This window comes from Jaculus jaculus, chromosome 9 (genome assembly GCF_020740685.1).
Source record: "Jaculus jaculus isolate mJacJac1 chromosome 9, mJacJac1.mat.Y.cur, whole genome shotgun sequence".
In the NCBI taxonomy this organism is placed as follows: Eukaryota; Metazoa; Chordata; class Mammalia; order Rodentia; family Dipodidae; genus Jaculus; species Jaculus jaculus.
Genome location: NC_059110.1, coordinates 11,404,935 through 11,429,792, shown reverse-complemented (window position 1 = coordinate 11,429,792; position 24,858 = coordinate 11,404,935). Strand labels below are relative to the sequence as shown.

The window sequence follows — 24,858 nt, the reverse complement described above, 5'->3', positions numbered from 1 at the left end:
AATTGAAAGGGGTAGGTCTATAACATTTAAAATATAATTTTTTGCAAGTATACTCAGACACTTTGGAAATGCATTTACAGCATATGATGTGATAATTTTAAGTCATTCTTTGATGATTAAAATAGATCTCTACTTCTCTTTTCTTGTAACACACTTATAGACTGGTATGAGTTATAATGATTTGTGAAGTAATTCCACTACATCTCATTTGGAATGCCCCATAATGTTCACATTGTGTTATTGATAATCATCTCTCCAGACACCCCAAATTAGAGGGAATTCTGACTTTAATTAGTACTTACACAGTAAAATGCTTCTGAAGTTCTGAAATGACTATGTGGAAAGTTGCTTAATTATCTTTTGAGAATGCTTTAAAAGTTATTTATAAAATACCATTTATCATACAGTGCCTTCAAGATGTCGAGATTTATTGTTAGGTCTGTGCAGCAGCAAGTTTTGTGAAGTCTCATTAGGGACGAGTGTAAACCCAAACAGGTGTCCATATAGAGGCTGTGACTCACCTAAGTGCCACTAAGGGCATTTCTGAATGCTTAAGCCATTTGAAGTCTTGATGTGTGACTGTGAACCTTGTCATTCTGATTGCTGTCAGTTAAGAAAAGGTAGCTCCACTTTATGTTGAAAACCTTCATGAAATAATTAGGAGTTTGACTTGGAGGAATCACCCCCCCCCAAGATAGAATCTAAATTTTGCTCCCTTAAATCAAGCTAAATGAACCCATTAGCCTTTTACAGAGAAGATCCTTGCTGGAGTGGATGGCCTCAAGTCTTCTCTTGGACAACATGGACTTTTATTGAACCTTGTTTCCATGTTGAACATGCATCCCATATTCTAATATAGTGTAGTCCCTGGAAAAAGACAAGGAACCACAAAGAAAGAGCCAGGGCTGGATGAACGGAGAGGGAGAGCATTGTCTTTTCCCTCTCAAGGTGGGATGCCATGGGTGCATTTTGTTTTTGCTTTTGTTTTTTTTTCTTTCTGAAGGACATACTACTCCAAGCATATAGGGAATTAAGACTAATGATGTCACCAGCCATCCAGATCTCTGTATGACCTTAGCTAGTCAGTATATGATTCTCCAAACCAGCTATTCACATACATGCCAAAATATGAGGCACAGCAGAACAGATCCAGAAAACAATTTGCAAGTTGAAAATGAAGACATCCAACCTCTCATCCCTGGATTTAGATGGTTCCTCACCTGCTTTATGAATCTAACACTGGCAAAGAAAATCTGATCGTGAGATGTTTTTCATAATTGAAAATATTAAGGCTTTAGCAGGTTACTTATTTCTAAAGTACCACATGTTTTTTTAACTATAAATTAGTTAGCTGTCTTATGTTTTTCTCTCTGCTCATAACATCCCCACAACATAATGGCTGGAAAACTAAAAATGAAAGGTATAGTTAATATTAGCATTGGGCAGAAACTTCCTATATCCAGGTCTTTTATGAAAAGATTTTGAAATACATTGTTCTTGATAAAGAGATGGGGAGGGAGGGAATCCTTCGACAGGAGGCTCGTTGGCATGCAGGAACTCACCACGTGGAAGGTGCGGATTGGGTTGAGGTAGCTCTCGTTTGGCATGCTGCCAAGTTTCGAAAGGGCAGCTGGAAGTCCCTCAGTCCCTTCTACGTGGCTCAGGTGGTAGCGCTCCAGGTTGAACAAATGAGCAACAGTGTGGATTGCTGAGGGAGAGGAGACGGCAGGAGTCACGTGTCATACCAAACTCACCCCTTTTTGCTGTACCTAAATACTACATTCCCTTCTGCTCTTTGAGCTCTCTGAGGAGAAGTTACTTCTTTCTCTATCTTTCCCAGTGTCTTGAAAGAAGCAGATCAAATACATCTGAAGATGACGTGACTTACCATGTTCATTTTAATTTTATTAAGAAATAATATGAAACTGGAGAGATGGCTCAGCAGCTAAAGCACTCGCTTGCAATGCCTGATGGCCCTGGGGTTCAGTTCCCTGGTGCCCGTGTAAAGTCAGATGCACAAAGAGGTGCATGCATCTGACGTTCATTTGTAGCAGCAAGAGGTCCTGGCATACCCATTCTCTCTCTGTCTTTCTCTCTCTCTCCCTGCCTTTTTGTGTTTGAAAGTAACTAAATATCAAGAAGAAATAAAATCATTATCAATTCATCATAATTTAATTTTACATATATAGTCATTAGAAAATGAAATGTCTTAGATCAGGACACTTTTAAAAAATTATCTATTAGCTGGGCATGGTGGCACACACGTTTAATCCCCGCACTCGGGAGGCAGAGGTAGGAGGATCTCCAAGAGTTTGAGGCCACCCTGAGACTACAGAGTGAATTCCAGGTCAGCCTGGGCTATAGTGAGACACTACCTCAAAAAATTATTTATTAGAGACAGAGAGAAACCAAGTGAGAATGGGCATGCATGCACTGCCATGTGCATCTGGCTTATGTGGGACCTGGAGAATCAAACCTGGGTCCCTGAACTTTGCAGGCAAGTGTCTTAACCGCTAAGCCATCTCTCTAGCCCCAGGGCACTTTTTATCTATAGAATATTTTATCTAGAAAAATATTGTGATAGAAATATCATGCAACACTCCCTTAAGCCAGAAAACATTATTCTAGAATATTGTACCTCAGACAACTCATGTGCTGTGTATGTGACACATAAGTTGATACCAGGGTTATATTACCTTTGTTCGTTTTCAGACATGTTGGCTTTTCCTTTATGAGTTTAACTTATATGTATACATGCTTCTACCTACCTAGATATACAATATATTTGAGTGGGTTATTCTTATTGTATTAAATATTGTATAAAGTATTTATTAGCTAAATATGTTTTCTACATTCTTTTTGGTTTTTGGTATTTTTTTGAGACAGGGTTTCACTCTAGCACAGGCTGACCCAGAATTCACTCTGTCGTTCCAGGCTGGCCTCGAACTCACAGCCATTCTTCCCCCTCTGCCTCTCGAGTGCTGGGATTAAAGGCATGCACCACCACACCCAGCTCGTTTCCTGTATTCTTAAGAAGCAACCCCCACTATCTACTTCTGAGGACTGGTGACATCTAAATTCCAAACAAACTGAACAAGTTCAGGGTTATGGCATCATCTGTCAGGAAGATTCTTTATCTAATGCTGCTCTTTCCTGGCTTTCAAAATCTGTTGGGGGGCTAGAGGGATGGCTTAGCAGTTAAGGCATTTGCCTGTGAAGCCTAAGGGCACAGGTTTGTTTCCCCAGGACCCACATTAGCTAGATGCACAAGGGGGTGCACACATCTGGAATTCATTTGCAGTGGCTGGAGGCCCTGGTGCACTCATTCTCTCTCTCTCTCTCTTCCTCTTCCTCTTCCTCTGTAAAAAAAAAAAAAAAAAAAAAAAAATCTGTTGGGCAGCCAGTAGGCACAATATCCAGATGATGGCATCCTGCTGCTTGGGAATCCCAGGTGGACAGCCCCTTGATACCTGCCACTGGGCTGAAATTCAAGTGTGAATGCAGGATTTGTTATGTAGGATATAGATCATTTGCAAGCTTAATGACCTTTCTTCAGCATCCACAAGGAAGTTGGCCTATGGCTGTCATGGTCTGTATGAGCGATAGGTGGGTGATGGGCTCCTCTATGGCTGTCCATTGTGGGTTGACATGCGCAAGAATGAGGGAAAAATCTGATCAATAGGGACTTCTGAGAACATTGCTACCATTTTGGTCTCTGTGGTCATAATGGCAGATTTATTTAGATATGTCTTCTTCTATTTAGTAGCATTTTCTTCTCTGTTGCCTGAATTGCTTCCACCAGAACCATTCCCTTGAATGCTTTGCAGAGTTATTTCAGACCCAGTTTTTAAGTTGTTTTCCATACACATTCTTCAGTTCCATGGCACGTGCAATCATTTGATTAATGCATTTTCCAGAAATTATTGTTAGGAGTTTTTATTTATGTTTTTATGCTCCAAGAGACGTTGACTCCTCAAGACTTATTCTTTCTTGAAATCTCAGCCCCTGACACATCGCTTAGCATCAGTACGTGTTTAATAATTGCTTGCTAAATAACAGTGAGGTTACAGAAAGTTAGATGGGATAATGAAAGAGTCAGGAAACTAACCAATTCCAACTTTCTACTTTGGTGATATGTATATACCTCCTTATATACACATACACACACATATATGTATGTGTATATATATGTGTGTGTGTGTGTATATACATATATATGCACACATACATGTATCTATCCCTATATATGTATACACATGTATGACCATTGTATAGTTCTCTTTAGCCCTTAAGTTTAAAAGCAAGTCAGACATTGTTTTACTTGAGAGTCACCAAAGAAAGCAAAAACATTTGATACTGTTTCTGTAGTCATGTTGTGTAATGCATTCTTATGACCTTGAGGATACATGCCCCCAAATAATATATTTTCCCCTTAGGTTCTACAATAGTCTAGATGCAGTTTGTCTCTCAAAGGTTCATGTATTCAAAGCCAGGTCACCAGTGTGGCAATGTTGAGAAGTGCTGGAAACTTCACCCAGCAGGAGGGCCTCACTGTGCTCTGGCAGAATGCCTCTCTATGATCTTTCTTTGTCTCTCTCCTTCTCTCTCTGTTTCACTTGGATGTGATTCATCCAATTGTGTGTGTGTATGTGGGGGGGTTGATTGACAGAGCTTGCACTTGTGTGGAATTTCCCTTTGAAAATTGTGAGATAAACATACTTCTTTTTCTTATGAAGTACCAAGCATTAGGCTTTTCCATACAGTGATGGAAAATGGACAATATACTTATCTCAAGAACCAGAGGATGGAGAGATAGCTTAGTGGTTAAGGCACTTGCCTGCAAAGCCAGAAAACCGAAGTTTGATCCCCTAGTACCCATGTAAAGCCAAACATACAAGGTTGCACATGCTTCTGGAGTTTATTTACAGTGGCTAGAGGTCCTGGCACACCCATTCTCTCTCTCTATTTCAAATAAATAAAATAATAAAAAAGGAACCATGTCTGTGGGGCAGTTGCCTTCCTTAGTTTCAACACCCACGAATCTAGAGGTTACTAGCTACAATCTTTGACAACATGATATACTTAGTGTGGGAACATGGATGTTGTCCATAACTTCTGATAGTTATTCCACATTTTTTGAAAAAAAGAGAGGTAGTATTTCTCATTGTTAACATATATTGAATGTTTGCTACACACTAGGCACTCCTCAATGCTGAAAGTATATTCCCTGATTTAATCCTCAGGTGTTATCACAGCCTCATTTTAGAGATGGGTATTTGAAAAGCGTATGATAAAGGTGATATGAAACTCTGTTTACGTGACTTCAGGGTTCCATCTTTTGACACGTGGTCCGTATTGCTTCGCTGGATTAAACAAACGATGTTATACTTCACAGCGCACTTCACACTGGTTTCTCCTGTGAAGTTAGATACTCTGAGGGACTTATTTGATTCCTTTAGTGTAGAATCAAACTGCCACTGAGGGAAATGATTGATCCTGACACTTGGAGTCCTGAACACTCCACCCTTTGACCCTCTCTCCTCTGCTGGGAGCGTCCTTTGATCCTTCCCCAGAGGTGGTGGTGGCTGGGTCTTTCCATTTTACAGATGTGGAAGCTGGAGGACTGGCTTACAGATACACATACACGTACCAGTCAGAAGAGAATAGCTAGCAAAATCTCTTTTATACTGTTCCATTGTCATTACATTCTTCTCCTATGCAGTGCATTGTTGATCACAATCTGTTTTCTATTAGATTGATTTCCACATGAGAATTTGACACTGTTAAACTGCATCTAAGTATGTGGAATGGATGAGTAACGATATCGACTAATTCATTCTTATTGCCAGGCCTCCCCTAACACAGCAGAGGACAGTAATGAAGGACCCTGAGAAAGCCCACATGTTCTTCAAGAGGCAGCGTCCCAGGGAATACGCTGAGAGCTGTTCGCATACATTTCCTTGCAAACTCTTTTATGTCTTAAATGTTCCTTGGCTTCAGCTCTCTCCATCTTGTTTTGGTTTTACAAGACAGAAGATTAAAACATGGTATATTTTACTTGTCTCAGAGCCCCTCAGAGTGAAAACGGCCTGTACCCATTTTATGTAAAAATTTTATTTTCCTCTGAGGTCTGATCTCAATTTTATTGTGAATTTGGCTCAAAACTAAAGATATGCCATGTACTAAATCTAGGGTTGGTGAGACTTGATGAAGACCAGAAGAGACATTGTTTTTGTTTTGTTTATAGGCATTAAAGTTTTTATTCTTTATACATTTTAGTTGTGTGTGTGTGTGTGTGTGTGTGTGTGTGTGTGTGTGTGTGTTACTGTTGTTGTTTGAAGCAGTGTCTCACTCTAGCCCCAGGCTAATCTAGAACTCATTCCTGTAGCCCACCAGCTGTCCTTAAACTCATGGAGATTCTCTTAACTCAGTTTCCCAAATTGTGGGATTAAAGCTGTATGGCACCACACCTGACCCATTTTTAATATGAACAACCATATTATTGGTATATGGCAACAATTGTTTCAGATATGTGGTGCAAAGCTGATAAGGATGATTTTTCTCCCTCTCAGTCACCGGGACCATTTCACATTGTTAGATTTGGTGTTAGTATGTAGCAAAAAGAATCCTGATAAGAATGCTTTCAGTTCCTTAATTTCTTGCAGCCTCTATATTCTCATCTGTAAAATGGGTGGACTGGGCAAAAACTACATGATAGCTCTCTTCCATCTATGTGGCTCTGAGGTCTTTCTCTGAAGTAACTGGTAGCACTTACTCTAAAACAATATATAGGGTGATATGAAATTCACACTTTAATTTGCTTCCCAAACCAATATTGGTTTAAATAAGGGATTTTCAGTTTCCTAGTAAATCACTGACACGGACTTCAAATAAGCTATTTCTGGTGCCTTCGTGTGCTTCCCACAATGCACTGCTGCGTCCTTGGAGGAGCCCGAGGGGCACATTTCCACACTCCACCCCAGTGTGCCAGGCTGGAATGTACTGCCACCCGGCCTTGTTACGATTTTATTTTCTCACCAAAGCACTTTTAAAGGAGACCAGCTATCTTGGAAATGCTATGCATGCACGATTAATTGGTGTGTGAACTTCAGAGTTCAGATAAGGAATTTTTATTGAGGAGAGAACAAAAAAATAATAAAGGCTGCAATTAGAGCCAGTGGCCTTTTCCTTCTTTCTTTCTCATGCCCCCCTCCCCCCCCCCCATTTCAAAGGAAGCATAATTGTGGGGAATCTTGGAAGGGTGGTCAGTTCTAGCTCCCTTCTGCCTGCCTCACAGAGATAACAGTTGTTCTGGAGTTAGCCACCCTCTAATTAAGCAGCCCTTGGAAACAGGGACCCAGGAGCCAATGCTGGCGGGGGCTTCTCCAGGCATAGTGTGGCTGAGTGTTTCCAATGTGAGGATCTGGGCGAGGACCCATAAATTCTGGTACTATGTGTGTGCACTGTGCATTTGTAAATCGCATTAAACTCTACCAGGGCCTGGAGAGATGGCTTAGTGGTGAAGGTGCCTGCCTGTAAAACCAAAGGGCCCAGGTTCGATTCCCTAGGACCCACGGAAGCCAGATGCACAAGGTGGCACATGTGTCTGGAGTTCATTTGCAGTGGCTGGATGCCCTGCAGTGCCCACTCTTTATCTTTCTTTCTCTCTCAAATAAATAAATGAAAATTAAAAAAAATATTTAAAAAAATCCTACCAGGCAGGGCCTGAGCTTGCGCACCTCCAGCAGAACTGGTGTGTAGCAGCAATTCAAGGGTCAGATTCTGAGGAGCTGGTGTGGGTGGGGCCATCTTTGCCTCTGGGCCTCCAAATCACCATTTTCTCAGTGCCTTTGTTTCTGAGCCCACTCTTCCCACCCAGCCCCTGTTCTGTTTATTGATGTTGGCGAACTAATTTTAGCAACTCATCAGGAGCTGCACTCAGGGTAATTGTACAGCCCTGGAGCCTGGCAGACACACGCCAAGGAGCTTGCCTCAAAGAGCTGAGCGGGGTCACTATTTACAGCCTCCTTTGATGGAAACTCAGGCTCCGAGTGCTCCTTTTCAATTGGAAGGGTCTTCAAGGTCTACTGTGGACCAGGGAATCTAGAAAGATCCACATTAATAAGAATATAGAGGCTGTGAAACGACGATTTTTATACCAGCGGGGTAACAGGTCCTGCAAAATGATTTATTTAGTGGTCGGAGGATGCTGGGTAGCTCTTATCACCGGCAGGCAAGCAGGAAGGTAGGCAGCCAGAGGAAGGGCTCCTGTCATTGCCGGTTTCTTGGAGGAGATGCCCCTGATAATAAAGACCATTGTTTTGCATCTTCCCTCCTCCTCCCTAGCCTCCTTCCGCCAGTCCCTAATTATATCCCTCAATGATCTGACCAATTAGAGCCTGCAGCTCCACGTCTAGGGGAACGGATGAGAAATTAGAGGTTGGCGTGCAAACTTCTCTGTGGATGCATTTCTTCCAAGGTTACACACCTCTATTAAGCCGGCTGGCTATTTGAAAAGCGGCGTAATGGGCGAGTCTAATAAAATCAGCGCAAGGACACCGGCGGCTGCTCCCCAGTGAATACTTCCCAGAAAGAGAGAGAGAGAGAGAGAGAGAGAGAGAGAGAGAGAGAGAGAGAGAGAGAGAGAGAGAGAGAGAGAGAGAGAGAAGCAAGCAAGGTGTAGCTCTGAAAGCGAGGCTCCGCATTTTTCGCTCCCCCCACCCTAGAAAGAGTGGCTGCCAGCCACGTTTCCTTAGTTAATGCGCGACGCCTTAATTGCTTTGTCAGGTTTGGGGAGCAGGGAGCGCGCTCCCCAGCTCCAGCCTCTGCTCGGGCTGCAAACCGCGGCTGCACGGGCTGGTTGCCATGGAGGACGGGAGGACGGCGCTTGGCTCCCAGATGCAGTTCTGACTCTGCCGGGGGAGCCCGCGGGAGATGTTCGGGAGCCCTGCAGAGCGGCGGGGGGTTCAAAGAGGAAGTGGGTTGGAAAGAATACTAATGCTCCCCGGGGATTCGGGGAGGGGAGGAGGGAGGAAGAACGTGCTGGTTTCTCTCCTTGCAGCGGAACGTGAATTTGTTATCTTAACGATTTGGCATCATTTTGCATCAGTTAACTTCTCAAATCTGAGGTCTCCGCCACCCAAAGCCAGGGCACAGATGTCTTGTACCCTCCCCATCAGTTTCTAAAGCTGCCAGGGCAGTACTGTATCTACCTAACCTGGGGTTTGGCCCAGTCTGTTGGGGGGCACTGTTATGTGACAGGGACCAGGGATGCTAAGTTCTAAGAGACCCATTAGAGGAGCTGTGACCTTTGCGGGCAAGGGCATTGGGTCCAGGGGAAGAGAACGAAGAAATGGGTCTTGGATATGGTGGTATCTTCTCCAGGGAGGGGTGTTACCTGGGAATTTCATCAGAGGGAATGCCTGAGCAGAGGTACAGAAAGCTCTGTAGACTGCCCAAGGGAAAAAGGCCCCAGGGGGGATGTGAGAGAGACAAGCTGGACAGGAACGGTGGGGTAGATCAGGGGAGCCTGTGAAGCTTGCACTTGATCTTGTTGACAACAGCAGCAAGTGAATGCCCTTCTACCCTACGGATTTCCAAGTAGCTCCGGTCCTGAAAGCAATCGGCACACCTCCTGAAGGTGGACAAGTTGGATGGCTCTCCTTCCATTGCCACAGAAAACCCAACACTCGTAGCTGGAGATCACACGGCCACCGGTAGAAGAGAGAGAAAGCAAGCTGGCCATCTGATTCTAGTCATATGCTGCCCACACTGGGTCACCTACCAGCGCTGACCGTAGGGGAGAGAAGGGTCCTGTTACGGTGTCCTTCTCATGGGAGATATTCAATAAACATGCCCAGTGCCTATATGCTATTGATAGATGGGTGCAAATGAATAATATATGCCCATTGGTTTATGGAGAAAGCTATTTCATGCCAATTTTCCTGATAAGTTTTGATGACTCTTCTCCCATTTCTCTATAATATCTTTACAACTTAAGAGTCCAATTCTGCCTTTAAGCTATGGTATTTTTTTGCCATCTTTATAGTGTTAATGAAAGTTTTTTATTTTTTTTTCTTAAGATTTTAAAGGAAGCCTAGAGACTTCCTTGAATTCCTTCTCAGGTGAGCCCATGCAAGAGCACTGTGGCCTCTGCTTGGACACCACACATCACAGGGAGCTCAGTGCCCTTAGGGGGACTCTTATTTTTATGTTGGATAATTTCAGGGTGTGGGAAATGACTTCCATGTCTGAGCTGAAATCTGTTCTCCTGAGCCCTGACTCATTCACCCAAGGCTCTAAGCACACAGATGGGCTCTGCACTGACTTAGGCCCAGACCAGACTCATTCCTGGCCCTCTATTCCCAGAGCTGATCTTCTCTAGGACATGCCGTTTTTTTACCCTCATTTCTCATCAAACCATACAGACACTCTGTAAAGCACATCTCTGGTCGGTTTGATGTGGTGTTCAAGACAATCAGTGGGGAGACTCTTCCCCGCATCTCGGTGCACACCCAAAGTTGTGTTAATTGGCACTTGGGCACCGTCTGTCATGTCTTGTTGCTTAATTAAATTCACATTTGTTTTGAGTGTTCCTTTTAGTCTGCTATTTTTTATGCATGAGAGGATAAAAACAAATGAGGAAAACATTTTATAGTTAAATTAGTTTGAGGGAAAGAGTCCTGAATCATAACTCTTTATCGTTTCAATAGCCTTTTATTGCAATGTCTTTGTTTTCTAGCGAAACCACAAGCCAGTTGATGATGACCCCCATTTCCTCCTCACAAGTTGTGGACATAGGTGCTAATTTCTAGTTGAATTAGAAGTCTAATGATAACATGAGCCGTTCAAATGATAATGAAGACTCAACGATTTTTAAGATTCTTCTAGATCTACCAGCTCAGTACCACGCAGAGCTTGGCTTACGTGACCTCATGTTCTTTTCCTGCCTCTAGTACCAGAGCAAGGGACAAACTATATGTTATTGCACAAACACAAGCATTTTCTGCATCTGTATCTAATATTCATTAAATCATGATAGCCATTTTTCTATGAGTGTGAGTGAGGTTTTTGAGCATTGCTCAATTTTATTTCTGGTATACATTATATTGAATAACAAAGTGATCATTTTCGAGTTGGTATTTATCATGATATCACCAATGAGCCAAGTTATTCACACATGGAAGGAAATTCCACTAACTTCTTTTTGGATACATTGAGATCTTATCATGGGAAAAATTTCAAATGAATATCAGCAAAAAGTTTTGAAAAACCATCAATGTAAAGTTGGTATGGTCAAATGGAAGTTGAAAAGTGTTCTTACCTATGAGTATGATTAAGGATAGATTAAAACAAAACTACACCCAGAGACATTATCTCCCCCAATAACTCACTGACTGCTGCTCTCATAACACATAACCCACAACCCCATGGGGAATACCAGCAACCCCACTGAGGAGGATGCCCAGTGGAATAGGGGGCAGGGAGGAGGGAAAAGATGGTACCAACACATGATGCATCCACACAAGGTATGTTCTTAATAAAAAAAAAAAAAAACCGAAACAATAGCAAATAAAAACACGAGTTATATACAAAAGAAAAAGAAAATAAAATCCCAAACTACAAAGTTAGATATTACAACTTTCATTAGGCAATTAATAAGTACTTACTTGCATGAATAAGTACACCATAGGCGACCAGTTTGTGGAACTTGAGGTTTTTGTCTAATTGCCTTCTCCACGGTCCTCTGCAGCACTGGAGTAACAAAACAAATGAAGAAACAAAAGCCTGACCCAGGGAAATGACCGTGACGATGTCAGCGCTGGCGAGGGCCGAGAGACTTGGACTTGGGTTCCGCCTCTGCATGGCTCTGGGAAGGGCCCTGGCGTGCAAAATCCAGCCACGGTTGGCCACCCAGCAACACGAGAGGTTATAAGTTTCTTAGCTAGCATTTCAACTCAGCAAATAATGGGATCAGTGGGTCTCTCTGTACTTTAAAACGTGAATAAGGCTTCTTGTAGCCTTCTCTGGCAGGCTTGTTCATAGAGAATAGGAAGATGAAGGACTCTCATACTCATCCATATGGTTTAAGTCATCTACAAATTATTCCTTATTGTACAAAGAATGCATATAGAATGCATCTATAGCTAACATTCACTAAATCGTGATGATTCCATAATAGGTTACTTCTTTGGGTAAAGGGTATTCAAAGTGAGATACATATACATACATACACACACACATATATGTGTGTATGTATATGTATATATATATCATCTTCTTCTGTTTAACAGAAAACACAGGTAGACAGTCAACACTGTAAAATCAATGTATTTAAGAAAGGTCCTATTATGGCTGGGAGGTGCTAAAATCACCAGGTTAAGATGGAGGTCTTGTGATTATGGCTGTAACTTGGATCTCAGATGTTTCTGAGTGGCACTTTGTCTCTATTGCTTGTTTCTTCATTCAACCAGAAATGGGAACAGTCCAAGCTTCCACTTCATCTCCCTGGGGGAAGAGGTTGGGCAAAGACTGGAAAGTTGTGTAGGAAATCATTGGCCCAAACCAAAGTCAAATTCGATACACTGAACTTCAGTTTTAACCAGTGTTTCATAGTTTAGTAGGAAAATACACCCTTTTGATTTCAACTGGACGTATACTAATGCGTCACAACAACTGAACTCAGTTCAGGTATTTTAGTACTTACCGTGCTTGTTCCTTTCACGAAAGAAATAAGGTTTCGACTGACAGGTAACAGAATTAGCATACAGTTAAAATTCAGGCACACTGCAGATGCTCGGGCCCATGCCAGTGTCGACTAGGTAAAATATAGGCAAAAATACAAGAAGGAGGCACAGTAAGAACCCAGGAGCCTGGGAGAATAGGACTCATTTTACTTTCTGAAGCAGCAAAGTATGGTCACTGAGTCTACTTACCCCTAGAATAACTCGTGTGTAAAAGAAAGACTCCTCTTGTTCATACCAACAGAATGTGTCAATAAACAGATAGAAATTGGCTGCCAGCCATGAGAGCTAGGTAGAATGAAAAGAGATCCAATCCATATGATTTTCAACCTCTCCCTCTACTCACAATCTTATAGATTAGTTTTCAAAAGTGATCACAAATGATCAGAAATGATTAACTCTGCAAGGTTTTAAACACATAGGGTGAACTTCAAATAATTTACTGAAAAGCACAAAAACTTCTTAGCCAGCATTGATTGACAACAATGACAAGAATGGGAAGAACATCTCTAAAACACTCTGGAAAAAAAATTCTAATTTTGTAGACTGATTCAAAGACTGCATTTGATTTTGAGAAACATTCATACATTATGCAAACACAAACTACTTGACTTTAAAAATAATTAAAAATGAACTCAATTGGAAAACAGCTTTGCACAGTCCTATGTCAGGATAAATTAAATATATCTACTGAATGTTTGCTAACAACTTTTAGTATTTTAACTAAAGTAATGTTACAGGACTTTCCTGTACAAGTTGTCCTGAAAATCAGAGATGTTTTGACACATGCACTTTAAGCTGAATTCTGAAAGGGGTACTTACTACCACCATGACGGACACACTCTCATTCAAGACCCAGCACACCATCATGACACATTTTCTCTCTTGGTACCAGCAACTTAATCCTTTTGGTCACCTGAGCCTGGATGATATGTGCTTAGTAAGGGGTTCTTTACTGAATTCGTTCTCTCTCTCTCTCTCTCTCTCTTTTTTTATGTCTTTGGAAGCACCTACTGGGAGTAGCTCTCAAGGAATTTCTAATTAAGGACTTCTTGCCAAAGGCGCATCATCAAGCTGACATGCCTCATGACCTGGGTAAATACAAGGCAAGTTTCTGTCGAATGATTCCTTTCTTCAAAGATTTCATTAAAAAAAAAAAGAAAGCTTGTCTTATTAAATTGTCTCTGTGTACTTCAGACCCCACTCATTTTCTACATGATTGCAGTCAAGATGATAATAAGTCTGTATGTAAACTTGAGAATAACTGAACTTCTGAAGGCATGCAGAAAAGCACTTCTACCCCAGATGTCTCCCTTATGCTTATTTTTTTACATTTTTTTATTCCTCACCCCCCTTTCTAAAAAAACCTCTCAAGACATAGATTGAGGACTAAATAAATATGGATTAAATAATCTTTCAGAATATAGTGAAAAAAAGATTCTAAAAATATCATAGATAGGAAACCTCTTAAAAATCCCAAAATGTGATTATAGAAACATAAAGGCAGCTTCTTTGGGCATAGGATTGATGGAATAAAGTCCACCCCTGCCCTTGATCCTGCTGGTGCATACAGGGAACAAGGAGAGGCGACTTTTCGTACTTTAGTGATCACAAGAGTAGTACTGTGTAAGTCTGGTCACTCTGCTTTTTATTTAAGTCACAGTTATTAAGTTTCATAACTGTGATGCTGAGGCAAAGTTGTACAAATTGAAGCAATTTTCTGGCTAGTGCTGGACCAAACATGTCATTTAAAATTTTTAGATAATTAAAATGAAACTAGGAGATTTGAATCATTGGATAATTGCCTAAGGCTTTTGTGTTTTCATGTCTATTTAATAGTGCTGAAATAAGCTTTAAAAATTTTAAAACCTGGTAAGAATAATAATCGTGAACATTTATTGACCCATATTTATCTAGGCATTTAGTTAAAAATTTTCAGTATTTTTCAGTTAAATCATGCATTGACTCTGAGAGGTAGATTTCATAAGCCCTGTTACACAATCCTGGAAACAAGTTCAAATGAAGTAAATTGCTGGAGGAGCACGCAGACTTGAGTCGGCTCTCTTTGACTTTAGCTTTTTTGACCACTGCTATATATATGATGCTTTGTTTATGAAATCTTAGTATGTGGATTTATGCATCAAAATGTACTTGCTGCATAGAGATTAATGGGGCTGTGAGGAGGACCCAGCAGGTAAGAGCTTGAGATGACCTGGTTTGCCCTGAGTTTGATTCCTCAGCCCCTACATGACCATTTAAGTCTGTAGTCCAATCCTATGGGGAGAAGAGACCAGAGCATTCAGAGCATTGACAGGGTTTGCTCAGCCAGGCTGAGTGAAAATGGTAGCTCTAGGTTCAGTGAGAGACTTTATCTCCTAGAAATAAGTGGAGGACACCCAACATTTTCCTCTAGTTTCTCTCTCTCTCTCTCTCTCTTTCTTTCTTTTTTTTTTGTTTACTGAGGTAGGGTTTCACTCTGGCCCAGGCTGACCTGGAATTCACTATGTAGTTTCAGGGTGGCCTTGAACTCTCGGCGATCCTCCTACTTCTGCCTCCCGAGTGCTGGGATTAAAGGCGTGCGCCACCACGCCCAGCCTTCCCTCTAGTTTTTACATGCAAGCACACAGAGCACCGTGGGAGCATCTGCACACACACATGACATAACTATGAATTATTTGTTTTTAAGTTATCAGAATTCATTTATTTTATTGATTACAAGTAATGATGTTATATGCAATTAAGTATACTATTTCTTTTATTTATTTGTTAGAGAGACAGAGGGATAGGCAGATAAAAAGAGAGAGAATGGGCATGCTAGGACCTCCAGCCACTACAAATATACTCCAGATGCATGTGCCACCTTGAACATCTGGCATTACATGTGCATTGGGGGATCGAACTTGGGTCCTTAGGTTTGTTTTTTTTGGCAAGTGCTTTAATGGCTGACCCATTTCTCCAGCCCAAAGTATGCTATATCTTCATAGTGCAATTGAATCATTGAAAAAATGAAGAAATTACTCTCCTGTATTAACTATGTATTTTTTGTTTTACACATTTTGTGATCCTATGATATATTGAGACATACCTGTTTTAATGTGTTTCCAATGGGCTAGTGTTCACAGAAGAGGCCTATAGATAGGTGGTGAGGTCATGACCCATAGTCCATGCAATGTTCTTTATTAAAAGACAAATCCCGCCCCATTTGCATGCTTTCTGTCATCCTCACTGCTTCCACCATGGCCTGAGGAGATAAGGATGTCTCTTCCAGGTACCAGCAGTGACTTGATCTCCAAAACAGTGAGGTAATAAATTTTTATCATCCCAGTAGCATTAAAACAGACTAAGGCAGGGACTTAGAGACTCAGGAGGGGGCTTCCTAAGTTAGAGTGTCAGCTAATTCCCGGTGATCACAAATAACTTGCCTGTGATCGTTCCTTTCAAACATAAACCAATCAATCCAGAGTTTGGAAGCCCAGCCAACTTGTCTACAAACTTACATACCAACTCAATTTTTCCTTTGGACTAAATCACCCCGGGGGCCGATATGAGACTGAGAGGGGCCACCTATGGCCCAGAGCCCTGCTGGAATTGTGCAAACTATTAACTGTTAGGCCTGCTGGGCTGCACATAGTGTGTTGTCTCCTTTCCCTATGCCAGTCTCAGTAAGGATTCTGGACTGTATATCCCCCTTTTTCCTTTTGACTCTTGACCAACCGTTTCTCACATGACAACGAGTGACAAGAAGTGACTCCTGCTTGTGGGGACTTGAAGTCATGAGCTCTTTAGTCTGGGAAGATGCTTCTATGTCTGTCATTTTACTAAACCCCATTAAAGCAAGTTCCAGATACGTGTTAAAATACTTGCGTTTTTAAATACCCAGGACTTTGGTTATTGGACCTTTTGGTAATTAGGTGAACTTCCTACTTGTCACCCACCTTTGCCTGTGAGTTACCTGCTTTGAGTTTCAGAGTCCACATTTATTTACAAGGAGTAATTATAACATCTGACTGACTGTGTCAATTTGCTTCCTGTTCACTCCAATTATACACACACACACACACACACACACACACACACATACACACATACACACATACATACACACACACACACATATACATACACACAAACACACATACATACGCACACACACACATACATACACACACACACACAGAACACAGAGAGAAATTCATAAACATACTCAACACATAAGCAAGATAACATGTCTTTTGGAGGAGTCTTACATGTAGCAATTTAAAAACTTAATAAATTTACTTCTTAGAAAAGGCATAACTCCCAGTGAGCTTCCCTGTGTGGGAACAACACAGAAGGCCCAGAGGCTCTGGCAGCGTCTGCTTGAGATGGGAATGTGGCGGGCGAAGCACCTTCAGCAGCTGAGCAAGGAGTAACATGGACACGTAAAGGGCTCGTACTCATGTCTAAGCCAATAGTCATCCGTGAGGAAATGACGTATAACGTCTCAAATGTTTAGGGTTCACATACTTTAGAGGCCTTATTCAGCTGGATTATAAGTTGATTCAGAAAGAATGCATACAGCATTTTGTATTATCATCTATTTTATAGCCAGTGAGAGGAAGAGTTGACATTTCTTAGTCTCCTCTGCTTTTTGGACAACATCACAAATAAGAGACGTATATTTCTTGCTATGATTTACATCTCAAATGTTTTCTATAGGCCCCAAGTTAAAGGCCTGGTCAACAGTCTGCTGTCTTATTAGAAGGTGGTGCTATTTTTGGGATGTGGAGCTTATTTGAAGGAAGTTTAGTCCCTGGAGACATGCCTCAAAGGAGATTTTGTAATTCTCCTCCTCCTCCTTCTTCTTTTGTTTCTTTTTTTGTTTGTTTGTTTGGTTTGCTCGGGGTAGGGTATTGCTCTAGCAGCAGTTGACCTAGAATTCACTACGTCATCTCAGCATGGACTTACTATGATCTTCCTGCCTCTGCCTCCTGAATGCTGGGATTAAAAGCATGCACAACCCGGTCTGGCTACTTTCTGTTTTATTTTTTTCTTTCTTACAGCGACAAGGCGAATGGACTACTTGTCACATGTTTCCACCATGACGTTTTGCCTCTCCATAGGTTCAAATGACCATAGACTGAAACCTCTGAAACTGTGAATCAAAAGTAAGCAGTTTCTTTTTATTTATCAAAAGTATCGAAATGTTTGTGTTGGCTAACACATGCTAGGAATAATTTACACTTACTTCCTTGTTAATTGATTATAGTATTTCTAGTATCACAGTAAAAATTAGGGCTGGAGAGATGGCTTAGCAGTTAAGCGCTTGCCTGTGAAGCCTAAGGACCCTGGTTTGAGGCTCAATCCCCCAGGACCCATGTTAGCCAGATGCACAAGGGGGCGCACGCGTCTGGAGTTCGTTTGCAGTGGCTGGAGGCCCTGGTGCGCCCATTCTCTCTTTCTCTCCCTCTCTCTGCCTCTTTCTCTCTCTGTCACTCTCAAATAAATAAATAGAAATAAAAAACAAACAAAAAGAAGCTAGTTTAAAAAATTAATTTAAAAGTTCATGTTTAAAATTAATCTTTGCATAGTCCTTCCTTATTTCTAAAATGTGACTTGTTTATTCCCCACTGTTAATATGTAATGGACATTGTGTTAAAGTATAGCTATTATACACCCATAGCATACAAAACAGGTAATAGTTATATTATGAAAGCACAACTCATGATTTAACTGCATTTACCTCATAGATTTGTTTTTGCAGAGCTTGCAATGATTTTAGCTCACTTATGTCAAAGATTCGTGTGAATTTTAAATACTATTCAAATTCACTTGGAACTCCACAATTTTGTGGAATTGATAGAAATACATTTTCATTATAACTTTTCATATTTAATCTTATTACACCTGAGAACTGGCTTGTAATATTACAACCCACTCTTATAAGAAATAAGATCACATGTCAGAGTCCAATTCAGATCCTTCCCACTATTGCTCTCAGATTTTTATGAGTGAGACATTATGTTGCGCCTACAGTTTCACTATTTACCTGCTGAAAGTTTCAGGATGTATACCATACCTTTAAAAATCTGCCTCAGCTTTTACTTCATAGAAGAAATTTGTACTGGTCACAATTTATTTTATTGTTGAGGCAAGCCCGACAGACTGGCCTTTTTTTATGAGAGAGAGAGAGAGAGAGAGAGAGAGGGAGAGGGAGAGGGAGAGGGAGAGGGAGAGGGAGAGGGAGAGGGAGAGGGAGAGAGAGAGAGAGAGAGAGAGAGAGAGAGGGAGGGAGAGAGAGAGAGAGACAGAGAGAGAATTGATGTGCCAAGGCCTCCAGCCACTGCAATTGAACTCCAGATGCGTGTACACTTAGTGCGCAGGTGTGACCTTGTGCGTGTGCATCACTTTGTGCATCTGGCTTATGTGGGACCTGGATGTAAAAACCTGGGTTCTTAGGCTTTGCAGGCAAGCACCTTAACTGCTAAGCCATCTCTCCAGCATCCCCCCCCCACCCCAGTCACAATGATTTAAATCAAGACTCTGAATCATTTCCAAAGAATTTGGAACAAAGTTAGTGGGGTTACATCTAATGAGGAAGGACACTGCAATTCCCTGACATGTAAATGTATATGCTCAGAATGGGATCTGCTCATATCTAATTGCTTTCATTGCAAAAAGGTACTGCCTCCTTGTTTCTTAGAACTGTCACCAAATAAGTTAACATTTGATTTGTTTGTTTCCAAGGTAGATACTGGCTTTCTAATTAAATGCTTCCACTGATTGCCTTGTCCAGATCACTTCAAAAGAGGATGTGGAGGGCTCCCCCCGCCCGGTAAATCTCACCAATAACATTTCTTCTATAATGGAACAAAAGGGAAACAGCTTCATGTATAAAGGCAGGCTAATAGCTTATAAGTGTGAATGCAAGCTCTGCATTAACCACAGCGTATGCCTGGGCTGCATTTAATCCACTATATCTTCAGCCCTTTTCCATTTCAGTTAGTCAGTTGACCCAACAAAGAAACGCTTTGGTCCTCAAGGGCAAGATTGATCACCGTGTAGTCTTGGCTGCTGCATGCTAAGATCCAGGCTCCCTGCAGACACAGCAGTGTTCATGAAGCACACAAACAGCACTGCCAAATTATCTTCTAATCATTAAACATGTTTTATCCTTTTTATAAAAGCCACATGTAATCATTAAGGTGAAAATAGATTCAAAAATAAAAGTAAACAAGTCACGTAAACACATATTATTACAAATCCTTCCAGAATGGTTTTGAGGAACATCAGTTGTAATGATTATGTAATCACATTGGATATATCATATACTGAATAAATTCCACTTAAAAATATTTTATTTTTATTTATCTGAGAGAGAAAAGAGGGAGAGAGAGAGAGAGAGGTAGAGAGAAAAAGAGAGAGAGAATGGTTGTGCCAGTGCCTCCTTCCACTGCAAACAAACTCCAGACACATGCATCACCTTGTGCAGCTGGCTTATGTGGGTCCTGGGGAATTAAACTTGGGTCCTTTGGTTTTGCAGGCAAGTGCCTTAACTGCTAAGTAATCTTTCCAGTCCCAATAAATTCTACTTTTAAAGGAGAAGTAGAATAAGATAAAAATATTAAGAAGGCATATATATGAAAATATATCTGAATTTAAAATGAAATTTAAAGAAGTCTACCAGCAAACCTCACTTTGCTGAAGTCAGTATATTGTATTTTTACTTCAGAAAACATGGTGTTCTCTTAGTATAGTTTTACACAACTACTTTATTTACTCATTTGCAAGCACCACTTTGTGCATCTGGCTTTGTACGGGTACTGGGGCATTGAACTTGTGTTGTCAGGTTTTGTAGGCAAGTGTGTTAACTGCTGATCTGTCTCTCCAGGCCTCTTAGTGTAGTTTCTAAGTAATTAGTTCTGTGTGCACATAGTATGTGTTGGTCTCATTCCCCTTGTGTTATCCTGTTAGGTCCCTTTCTCACCCCTGTTACACTGAAGGCCTTCCTCAGTGGGTCACTGGTGTTCACCATGGGGTTAGGGATGCAACAGTCAGTCTCTGGATATTGGGGGACAGCATCTCAAGATACTCCTTCACATCCTGTGGCTCTTCCAATCTTCCCGTCCCCCCTCTTCTGCAATGTTTTCTGAGACTTGGCAGGTTTTTCAATGGCTTGCAGTGCAAACAGTTCACTTTCTAAATTCGAGCTTCCCCCATGTCTGGGACAGGTATCTTTCACTTATCCCATGGTCATAATTCTGAGCAGACACTGTGTGGACATCATGGCATGAGGCCTGGCTCTGTGGTGATGTAGCCAGGGAAAGGACAGAGGTATGTGCAGAAACTAAAAACCATTTCAAACAGAGGAAACCCCGGTTAAAGGGTCATAGTTGGGGCTCTCTATAAGAACTCTCTAAAGCCCTTTGCTTGGATTTCTGAGTCTAGAACTTCTGTTTTCATAGCTCCACTCTCTCCTGCATTCACTGTCCTACATGTTCAATTTATTTCTTCTTTTCATTTGCTACGTCACTAAAAACATCCCTGAAGTTGTTTAGGAAGCCCTGATGCTGGGTTTCCCAAAGATTCCAGTTTATAGAATGGCAGAGATTTGGGTGTCTTACTCCAAACTATGTAGGCCAGTTCGAACTCCTTGGCTTGGAAATCTGGTTAAAAGTAGGGCTCTCTGCTCTTTCATGCCGTGTTCCATGCCTGGCACACACCAAGAGTTCCTTCATGCTGAATAGTAAATCCAGAACCACATTCCTGTCCCGGCTTCTCTGCACATAAGAAAGTTCTGTGCAAATCCCGACACGGATGCGGTGGTGGGAAGTTTCCAGCAGCCAGTAGCTTTCATCAAAGTTTCAGAATGAAAGGGAAGTTTTCCTCTTTAAGTTGTGAATCACTTAACTTCTGACTCCAGGAGAATTTAAAGTTGAAGGAGGCTAGTCTAGAAATCCCTTCTTTGCATATCCAAGCTGTTCACCTCTCAAAAGTCAAAGTGGGTGCCAGCATTCCATAGATCTCATTTTTCAAGATGAACATTCAGATCCCAACATATTTCAAGCCAGATGGTTTACAGTTCATGTATTTGTTGGCGTTTTCCTGCCACAACAACTAAATATTGAGGACACATATTTGTGATGAGGAGCGCACTTCCTTCCAGCGCGTCTTCCCGCTGCTCGCTGATGGTGCGCGGGCGCTCAGCCCCCAGGCCCCCTCCACTGCACGCTGCCTGGAAGGTTCTGTGGAACTTGGAGTTCCACCAGCTTGATTTAATAGACAGAGGAGAGGTGATACAATACAAAAGAACCATTCTTCAAAAAAAAAAAAAAAAGAAAAATTTCTTGTCATAGTCATGAATTTTCTGGTAGCAAATAAGAAAGCAAAGGAAATCTATTGAAATACTGCATTTTCATGATCTGTTTAGACAAGCTAGAAAGTTTAGTTTTGTTTAATCCTAGCTTAGCTAGTTTGCCAAGCCATGGGACTGTTTGTTAGAGTTCAGAGAGGAACAAGAAAATAAAACAAAGTGTGGTGGTTTGATTCAGGTGTCCCCCATAAACTTAGGTGTTCTGAATGCTAGCTCCCCAGCTGATGGATATTTGGGAATTAATGCCTCCTGGAGGGAGTGTTTTGTTGGGGGCGGGCTTATGAGCTTTATAGCCAGTTTCCCCATGCCAGTGTTTGGCACACCTTCCTGTTGCTGTGGTCCACCTTATGTTGGCCAGGGGGTGATGTCCACCCTCTGCTCATGCCATCATTTTCCCCTGCCATCGTGGAGCTTCCCCTTGAGCCTGTAAGCCAAAATAAATCTCTTTTTCCCAGAAGCTGCTCTTGGTTGGGTGATTTCTACCAGCAATGTGAACCGGACTGTAGCACAAAGGTTGAAGGTTTTTTTTTTTTTTTTTTTAGTAAAACCACCAGGTATGAGAATATCTGCTGGAGAAAGAAAAGCATTGCATATTTGTACTGGAGGGCACCCATGTCACTCAGCAGGCACCCTGAGATCTGTCTTCCAGGCTAAAATTATTTGTTGGTCATTTGTCATCTCATGTATTCCTTGCTACCCGACTATTCTATCTGACTGTTGGTATTTGTATTATTTGTGTTTAAAGACTCATATGCTGGCAAAGTAAAATGAGAAAATTGAATCAGATCAATAAAAAATATTTAAAAATTGGCAAAAGTGCGCAGTTCTCATTATAGCCATCACCCCAGAGCACAGGACATGTACCCAGAATAGTATTTTTATTTTATTTATTTATTTACTTATTTATTTATTCATGAGCGAGAGATAGAGAACATGGGCATGTCAGGGCCTCTAGCCACTGCAAAGGAACTCCAGACTCATGTGTCATCTTATGTATCTGCCTTACGTGGGTTCTGAGGAAATCAATCCTGGTTCCTTAGGCTTTGCAGGCAAGCGCCTTAACGACAAAGCCATCTCTCCAGCCCCCACAGTAGTGTTTTTAGAGATGGCTTCCAGAGGTGTATGTTTTCATGATTCTTAAGAACTAAGGACAGCTTTGGGGATCATGTAGTGCCAGGGAAGTTACGGGGCCAGGTTAGGGTCACATCACTGGTTAGTGAAGAAGTGTGACTATCCTAGTGGCTAACCCACTACATCACTCTGAGCACCTGTTTCCATATCCTTGCAGTCCGCAGTGCACAGAGATGCATGAAATTAGCAAAGAGTATTTCCTGAGTGCTCACTCAGGAGCTGGGTCCCCGGGAATGGGCATGGGATGTGCTCATGGAAAATGATACCGTTCTCCCAAATTCTGGAGAGTAGATAGCTTAAGAGGGACTTCCAAATGCCAGGCGTTTTTGAAGCCATGATCTAGTAAGAAAAGATAACCGTCAAGTTACAAGCCCATTGTGTCTGATCCCCAGTCCTGGGTCTTCCTGCCTGGCCACGTCATGTTTAAAGATGCTCAGATGCCTGGTGACAACCAGCTGCTGACAACCTCCCTTATCTGCAGGAATGCTCCTGTTTTGATTGGCATCCTGAGCTAGAGATATTTTTATGGTGAGATGGATGATTAACTTGAACCAGAAAATGGGTTATTCTCAATGACTGGACCTTTAAGCCATGTTCATGGCATGTATAAGCCATGATCATGGCATGTATAAGCCATGATCATGGCATGTATAAGCCATGTTCATGTCCCTTGGAAAGAGAGGAGCAGTCATCACTGTTACTCTGCCCTCCCTTGCTGATAGCATAGATCTTCAGAGAGTGGGGATTTAATGCAGAGTTTTGAGAAGTTGTATCTAAAAATGTGTGTTTCCCCAAGGGAAGGATCTGATTTTAAAGGACAATTGATCTAACAAAATGCCTTGTCCTTGGTAGATAGTTCAAGACTAGAATTTATTTTTTCCCACCCTCATATTTTTAACAATTTTCTTTTTCTGGCCAAGAGGAGTAAAAACAGTAATTGCTCCAAATCAACTTAAGGTGATTTTTTTTTTTTTCAATGTAGGGTCTCACTCTAGCTCAGGCTGTCCTGGAATTCATTGTGTAGTCTCAGGGTGGCCTCGAACTCATGGCGACCCTCCTACCTCTGCCTCCCAAGTGCTGGGATTAAAGGCGTGTGCCACTACGTTTGGCAAGTTAAAGTGATTTTGAGAAGGTGGCTTTTCAATTGGGACCATGGACCCCTGGGAGCTGCTTCTGAGGCTTGATCTGATGCCTTGCCCTCTCTCCATGTTGTCTCAACCGTCCCAGCAAATGTCAAGTGTAGTTGGAATTGACAGGTGCTATTCTACAGCTCGTAACTGTAGCTCTTGTATTTTTTTCACCTGAGTCCCTTTCAGGAGGTAAGGCACACCTGGGACCTCATGGCTTTACATCACTCCATGAATTCCTACTGGTCACGATCACCAGAGGTTTGCAACACAGTCTAGACAGGCAAGAGCGGATAATGTGGTCTTGAATCTGACTTCCACTGGAGACTCAGGGAGGGGTTCTTAGTCAAAGACGCATGGAGAGTTCCCTCTGCAGGTCAGCCTCCTAGTACTAAAGGCTTTCAACTGATGGAGCGAGACTCACCACACTGTGGCGAATAATCTAATCTCCTCAAGGTGTACTGATTTAAATGGCAGTCATCCTTAAAAACTGCCATCTAGCACA

General features: G+C 41.7%; 1 protein-coding gene across 1 annotated transcript in view; it reads right to left on the bottom strand.

Annotated features, from left to right (window-relative positions):
* Nox3 (NADPH oxidase 3) overlaps positions 1 to 13,651 on the bottom strand; it is a 73,614-nt gene extending 59,963 nt beyond the window's left edge. The window contains exons 1-5 of the mRNA XM_004651111.3: positions 13,566 to 13,651; positions 12,936 to 13,031; positions 12,707 to 12,817; positions 11,670 to 11,754; positions 1,563 to 1,708 (exon numbers count right to left, since the gene is read on the bottom strand). Of these exons, the coding sequence (XP_004651168.2) occupies positions 1,563 to 1,708; positions 11,670 to 11,754; positions 12,707 to 12,817; positions 12,936 to 13,031; positions 13,566 to 13,613 (486 nt within the window). The 5' untranslated portion in view covers positions 13,614 to 13,651. The remainder of the gene's footprint in view (positions 1 to 1,562; positions 1,709 to 11,669; positions 11,755 to 12,706; positions 12,818 to 12,935; positions 13,032 to 13,565) is intronic.
* Between the last annotated feature and the right edge of the window lie 11,207 nt (positions 13,652 to 24,858).